Genomic DNA, 7,667 nt, shown 5'->3' with positions numbered 1-7,667 from the left:
AATCGGAGCAACGTTCGCTCTCTGTATCGTCCAATATTTTAAATTTTAGACTAGAACACGCCCCACTCACAAACTCACAAGCAAACACGCACACACATACACACACAAAGTGGCATACACACACAGACAAACATTCACGCAGACACACTCACAAACACAATTACGCACAAACGCATAGCTTTCGTTTACTTCAATAATTTACCTTTAATCTGCTACTTATCTCAGTCCCGATAGATTTCTGGAACCAGGACGGATTTCTCCTGTCCCAATAGCTTTCTGAAACCGCAATGGATTACTGAAGTCTCAGAAAATTTCACGAACCCCAATGGATTAATCCTGTCCTGATCCATTTCTGGAACCCCAATGTATTACTCGCGTCCAAGTAGATTTCTAGAACCCCGGTGGGCTTCTCCCGTCCAGATAGCGTTCTGGAACTGCAAAGCATTTCTCACATCCCAATAGATTTCTCGAACTCTAATGCATTTCTCTCGTCCCAATAAATTTCCAGAACGCTAATGGATTTCTCTCGTCCCAATAAATTTCTAGAACCCTAATGGATTTCTCTCGTCCCAATAAATTTCCAGAACTCTAATGGATTTCTCTCGTCCCAATAAATTTCCAGAACTCTAATGGATTTCTCTCGTCCCAATAAATTTCTAGAACCCTAATGGATTTCTCTCGTCCCAATAAATTTCCAGAACTCTAATGGATTTCTCTCGTCCCAATAAATTTCTAAAACCCTAATGGATTTCTCTCGTCCCAGTAAATTTCTAGAACCCTAATGGATTTCTCTCGTCCCAATAAATTTCCAGAACTCTAATGGATTTCTCTCGTCCCAATAAATTTCTAGAACCCTAATGGATTTCTCTCGTCCCAATAAATTTCTAGAACCCTGATGGATTTCTCTCGTCCCAGTAAATTTCTAGAACCCTAATGGATTTCTCTCGTCCCAGTAAATTTCTAGAACCCTAATGGATTTCTCTCGTCCCAGTAAATTTCTAGAACCCTAATGGATTTCTCTCGTCCCAGTAAATTTCTAGAACCCTAATGGATTTCTAACGTCCCAGTAAATTTCTAGAACCCTAATGGATTTCTAACGTCCCAGTAAATTTCTAGAACCCTAATGGATTTCTCTCGTCCCAATAAATTTCCAGAACTCTAATGGATTTCTCTCGTCCCAGTAAATTTCCAGAACCCTGATGGATTTCTAACGTCCCAGTAAATTTCTAGAACCCTAATGGATTTCTAACGTCCCAGTAAATTTCCAGAACCCTGATGGATTTCTAACGTCCCAGTAAATTTCTAGAACCCTAATGGATTTCTAACGTCCCAGTAAATTTCCAGAACCCTGATGGATTTCTAACGTCCCAGTAAATTTCTAGAACCCTGATGGATTTCTAACGTCCCAGTAAATTTCTAGAACCCTGATGGATTTCTAACGTCCCAGTAAATTTCCAGAACCCTGATGGATTTCTAACGTCCCAGTAAATTTCTAGAACCCTGATGGATTTCTAACGTCCCAGTAAATTTCTAGAACCCTAATGGATTTCTAACGTCCCAGTAAATTTCCAGAACCCTGATGGATTTCTAACGTCCCAGTAAATTTCTAGAACCCTAATGGATTTCTAACGTCCCAATACATTTCAAGAACCCTGATGGATTTCTCACATTTCATTAGATTTCTGAAACTCCAATGAATTTCTCCCATCTCAATATATTTCGAGAAACCCGATAGATTTTTCCTGTCCCACTAGATTCTAATAGATTTCTGCCATATCAATAGATTACTGGCACCTTAAGGGATTTCTCCTATCCCAACATATTTCTCGGACCCCAATGGATTTCTCCAAACCGATAGATATCTAGACCCCCAGTGGATTTATTCTGGCCTAGCAGTTCTCTGTTACCCCGATGGATTTCTGGATCCCCAGTGAATTACTCTCGTTCAAATAGATTTCTGGAACAATAATGGATTACTTTTTTCCCAGTATACATCTAGAACCCAACGGATTTTTCCCATTCCGATCGATTTCTGGAACTAAAGTGCCACAATAGACATCTAGAACGCAAATTGACTTCTCCCATTACAGTATAACACAATGTCCAGATGTGACCCAGTGTTCACCGTGCATTATTCTTAAATGTTTCACATTGACCAGCTGTGCCCCTGTGTCCAGTGTGCATTATTCTTAAATGTTTCACATTGACCAGATGTGCCCCAGTGACCAGCGTGCACTTTATTAAATATTTCAAATTGGCCATATATGCCCCAGTGTCCAGTGTACATTATTAGTAAATGTTTCAGATTGACCAGATGTGGCCCAGTGTCAATTCTGTCCATTAATATTAAATGTTTCACATTGACCAGATGTGGTCCAGTGTCCAGTGCATATTATTATTAAACGTTTCACATTGACCAGGTGTGCTCCATTGTCCAGTGTACATTATTATTAAATGTTTCACATTGACCAGATGTGGCCCAGTGTCTAGTATGCATTATTAAATGTTACACGTTGACTAGATGTGATGCAGTGTCCAGTGTGCATTATTAAATGTTACACGTTGACTAGATGTGATGCAGTGTCCAGTGTGCATTATTAAATGTTACACGTTGACTAGATGTGATGCAGTGTCCAGTGTGCAGTATTAATCAATGTTACACATGGACCAGTTGTCACCCAGTGTTCAGTGCGCATTAGCATTAAATGTTTCACATTGACCAGAGGTGACGCAGTTTCCACTGCACATTTTTGCTAAATTCTTCACATTAACAAGATGTATTCCATTGTCCAGTGCGCATTATTATTAATAAATAGTTCTCATTGACCAGATGGGGCCACTGTCCGTTGTGCATTATTATAAAATGTTTCACATTGACCAGATGTGACCCAGTGTCCAGTGTATATTATAATTAAATATTTCACCTTGACCTGATGTGCCCCAGTGACAATTGTGCATAATTATTAAATGATTCACAATGGCCATATGTGCCACAGTCTCCAGTGTGCATTATTAATAAATGTTTCAGATTGTCCAGAAGTTGTCCAGCGTCAAGTTTACAGTATTATTAAATGTTTATCATTGACCAGATGTTGTCCAGCATCCAGTGTGCACTATTATTAAACGTTTCACATTGACAAGATGCGGCCCAGTGTCCAGTGTGCGTTGTTATTAAATGTTTCACATTTGCCATATATGCCCCAGTGTCCAGTGTGTGTTATTAGTAAATGTTTCAGATTGACTAGATGTGGCCCAATGTCCAGTGTGCATTATTACTAAATGTTTCACATTGGCCATATATGCCCCAGTGTCAAGTGTGCATTGTTAGTAAATATTTTTCATTGAGCAGTTGTGGTCCAGTCTCCAACTTGCATTATCAGTAAATCTTTCCCATTGACCAGAGGTGACCCAGTGTCCAGTGTGCGTTATTAGTAAATGTTTCTTATTGACTGGACGTGCACCAGTGTCAATTGTACATTATTTTTACATGTTTCTTATTGACCAGATGTGACTCAGTGTCCAGTGTGCATTATCATTAAATATTGCACGTTGACCAGATGAGACCCATGTCCAGTGTGCATTATTAGTAAATCTTTCACATTGGCCGTATATACCTCAGTGTCCAGTGTGTGTAATGAGTAAATATTTCAGATTGACTAGATGTGGCCCAGTGTCCAGTGTGCAGTATTACTAAATATTTCTTATAGACAGGATATGACCCAGTGTCCAGTGTGCTTTATTAGTAAATCTTTCACATCGACCAGAAGTGGCACAGAGCCCAATGTGCATTATTATTAAATGTTACAGGTTGTCCAGATGTGGCCCAGTGTCCAGTGTGCATTATTTTTAATGTTTCACATTGGCCGTATATACCCCAGTGTCCAGTGTGTGTTATTAGTAAATATTTCAGATTGACTAGATGTGGCCCAGTGTCCAGTGTGCATTATTACTAAATGTTTCTTATAGACCAGATGTGGCCCAGTATCCAGTGTGCATTGTTATTAAATGTTTCATGTTGACAGGATGCGACCCAGTGTCCAGTTTGCATTATTGTTAAATGTTTCTCAGTGTCCAAATGTTGTTCTGTGTCCCATGTACAATGTTGTTAAATATTTCGGATTGATCAGATTTGACCCTAAATGCTTCACATTGAAGAGGTGCAGTCCAGTGCCAAGTGCGCCTTATTATTAAATACCTCACATTGATCAGACGTGGCCCAATGTCCAATGGCCAGTATTATTTGATGTTTCACATTCACGAGATGTGACCGCATGTCGAGTGTACATTACTGCTAAATGCTTCAAATTGACCAGCTGTGATCCAGTGTCTAGTGTGCATTTTTATTAAATGCTTCACATCGACAAGGTGTATTCCAGTGTCCAGTGCGCATTATTATTAAATGTTGCTCATTGACCAGATGTGATCCAGTGTCCATTGTACATTTTTGTAAATGTTTAATATTGACCAGATATGACCGAGTGGCCAGTGTACTTTATTATTAAATGTTTCACATTGACCAGAAGTTGGTGAAGTGTCCACTGCGTATTATTATATAATGTTTCACCGTGACCAGACTTGACCCAGTGTCCAATATACATTGTTATTCAATGCTTCACATTGACCGGATATGGCCCATTTTCCATTGTACATTGTTTATTATTAAATGCTTTACATTGACCAGATGTGGTCCAGAGTCCAGTGGCCATTCTTATTATCAAATCCTTCACATTGACCAGATTCTGTTTATCGTAGACATTGTTTTATTTTGTTGTATTTTAGTTTTAATCCACTCTACTAATAAGCAATGCGAGGCCCAGACCTTCGCTGAGGAAGGCAATTGCCTGTATCCCAGTGGGATTAATGTTACATAACCCCATCAGTCAACTGGCTAGCTTCCCGTGCCCCGCTTTCTTACTGTGCATACAATTCCCCTTTCGGCATTGCTCAATTAAACCACATCAAAACCCTACTTGCCTTCTTCTCCCTACCTAGATAATGGACCAATTCCCTCCCCTCTCAAGACAGTCAGTCTCTTTCATCCCATCACCTGCCGGCGTGGTGTCATAGAATAGAGGAGGAGACTGGGTTGTAAATCTACAAAAGCTGCTACAGTTTGATGTCAGTTGTTCGTTATTTGCATAATCTGCCATTCAGTGTAAACAGATATTTCACCCCATTCTTCAGCTCCTCTCTGAATTTCCTCTGTGTCAGTCCATAGATACACGTGTTGGTGCAGGAACTGAGAAGCTGCAGCATGTATCCCGTTTGCTGATTGATGTATATCGGGTTAGTGTAGTATTTGTCTGTATAATTGTAGTTTTCCGCCCGCCAAATTAAGGAATGGACAACGTACGTGACCCAGAGTAGAATGAAATTGCCGGATAGAGTGAAGAGCAAAATCATGGATTTCTTTCGGTTTTCGGTCTCTGGATCGTTGTGATTATCGACGTTCCTCAGGAGTGCCCTGCGGACTATATTGGACATTATAATGTGTTTGATGGTGAGAGCATTGAACAACAGGATGAAAAAGATTGGCAGTAAAGGGGTTAAAATACTGTCGAACCACTCGTACGCCGCCCATAATAGCGAGGTATGATAGGCAGCGGTTAAAACGCAGAAATACGGGACACTATTAATTATAAGTTGGGGCTGGTACACAAAGTAAAAGGGGATGCTCCTCAAACAGCCCAGCACACACACGGTCGCTACAACCAGGCTCGCCGTCCTTTGGGTACAAAACTTTGGTTTGAGATTCTGACAGCAAATGGCTACGAAACGGTCGAAGGTGAAAGCGACCGTGAACCACACCGAACAGTCCAGCGCTACAATCTTCATGACAAGTTTCAGGGTACATATTGGGGTGATGAACAAGAAATTTACTGGCAAATAAATGTTGTTAATTCGCTTCAGAATGACTTCAATGATCACCACCGTTAAATCGGCCGCTGCCATTCCCACCAGGTAGCGAGTGATACATTTGGAGAGACCGCATTTGCCTCGGGACAGGATCACAATCGCCACCAAGTTAACTGTAAGAGAGAGAGAAAAAAAAAGGAAATTATCACCACACTCAGTACAAAATAGATCACTCGGAGAGTTAGAGAGAATCCACGGCATGGCAGCTTAGAGGAGCAGAGGTAAATCCGAGCGGAGCTAGAAAATAAAACAACGCAGAGCTGGTAGAGTGTTTTTTTTTAATTTAAGAGAGAGAAGTAGAAGGGAAGGGGTTCAATCAAGTGACATTCTTGCAAAATTCCTGGTCTCATTTTCCTTTTTTGTGCATTTCTAACGCCGTCTACTTAAGTTTCCTCTGATCTCTTCTCAACTCTGCCACTGCTTTTCTTGATATATATTAATGACTTGACTTGGGTGTACAGGGCACAATTTCCAAGTTTGCAGATGACACAAAATTTGGAAATGTTGTGAACAGTGAGGAAGACAGGGATAGACTTCAAGGGGCTTTATATAGGCTTGTGGCGTGGGCGTGACACGTGGCAGATGAAATCAACGCAGAAAACTGCGGTAGGAAGAATGAGGAGAGGCAATATGAACTAAAGGGCATAATCCTAAAAGGGGTACAGGAATAGAGAGATCTAGGGGTATATACATAAATCGTTGAAGGTGGCAGGGCAGGTTGAGAGAGCGGTTAAAAAGCATATGGGATTCTGGGCTTTATAAATAAAGGCATAGAGTACAAAAGCAAAGAAGTCATAAAAGACTGAAGAAGCCATAAAACAAAGAAGATATAAAACACTGGTTCGGCCACAACTGGAGTATTGGGTCCAGTTCTGGGCACCGCACTTTAGGAAAGATGTGAAGGCCGCAGAGAAGGTGCAGAAGAGATTTACTAGAATCATTCCGAGCAATGAATGACTTTAGTTACGTGGATTGACTGGAGAAGCTGGAATTGTTCTCCTTGGAACAGAGAAGGTTGAGAGGAGTTTTGATCGAGGCATTCAAAATCATGAAGGGTCTCGACAGAGTAGATAGAGAGAAACTGTTCCCATTGTCGGAAGGGTTAACAACTAGAGGAAATAGATTTAAGGTGATTGTCAAAAGAACCAAAGGCGTCTTGAGGAAAAAACTTTTACACGGTGAGTGGTCGTGATCTGGAATGCACTGCCTGAGGGGGTGGTGGAGGCAGAGTCAATCATGGCCTTTAAAATGGAAATGGATAAGTGTTTGAAAGGAAAACATTTGCACGGCTACCGTGATCGGGCGGGGGAGTGGACGAGCTGGATTGCTCTTGCATAGAGCCGGCACGGACTCGATGGACCGAATGGCTACATTCCGTGCTGTAACCTTTCTATGATTCTATGATTGTACTCCATTTATTCGTTCCCGGTTCCCTCTGAGCCTCAACCAATGCTGTCTCATTTCCCAGCTCTACAGTCCCGATATCTCTTTGAGCCTCAATCAATGCTGTCTCATTTCCTTGCTCTACAGTCCCGGGCTCTCTCTGAGCTTGAATCAATGATGTCTCATTTCCCAGCACTGTTGGATGCAGAGATCCCAAACACACTCATGGAGGTTTACAATCGCCAGCCCTCGATTAATTTCCCCAGTGATTAGGAAAATCTAGGATTGGCGAGTGTTGAACTGCGTTACTCAACATGCACAGATTCCGTTTACACAATGTCCATTTCTATTTAAATTGCAATCCTTAT

General features: G+C 41.2%; 1 protein-coding gene across 1 annotated transcript; it reads right to left on the bottom strand.

Moving 5' to 3' along the window:
• Positions 1 to 5,130: 5,130 nt before the first annotated feature.
• On the bottom strand, positions 5,131 to 6,117 carry LOC137316689 (probable G-protein coupled receptor 139). The gene has a single exon (XM_067980534.1). It carries the CDS (start codon positions 6,115 to 6,117, stop codon positions 5,131 to 5,133), a length of 987 nt encoding a protein of 328 aa, XP_067836635.1.
• Positions 6,118 to 7,667: the final 1,550 nt, after the last annotated feature.

The sequence above is a fragment of the Heptranchias perlo genome, unplaced genomic scaffold (assembly GCF_035084215.1).
Source record: "Heptranchias perlo isolate sHepPer1 unplaced genomic scaffold, sHepPer1.hap1 HAP1_SCAFFOLD_60, whole genome shotgun sequence".
NCBI classification, from domain to species: Eukaryota; Metazoa; Chordata; class Chondrichthyes; order Hexanchiformes; family Hexanchidae; genus Heptranchias; species Heptranchias perlo.
Note: the sequence above shows the minus strand (reverse complement) of the source record. Positions and strands in the feature narration are given on the sequence as shown.

Coding starts and splice junctions, on each gene's coding strand:
- LOC137316689 (XM_067980534.1), bottom strand. CDS start 6,117: ATGCCGTGGATTCTCTCTAACTCTCCGAGTGATCTATTTTGTACTGAG.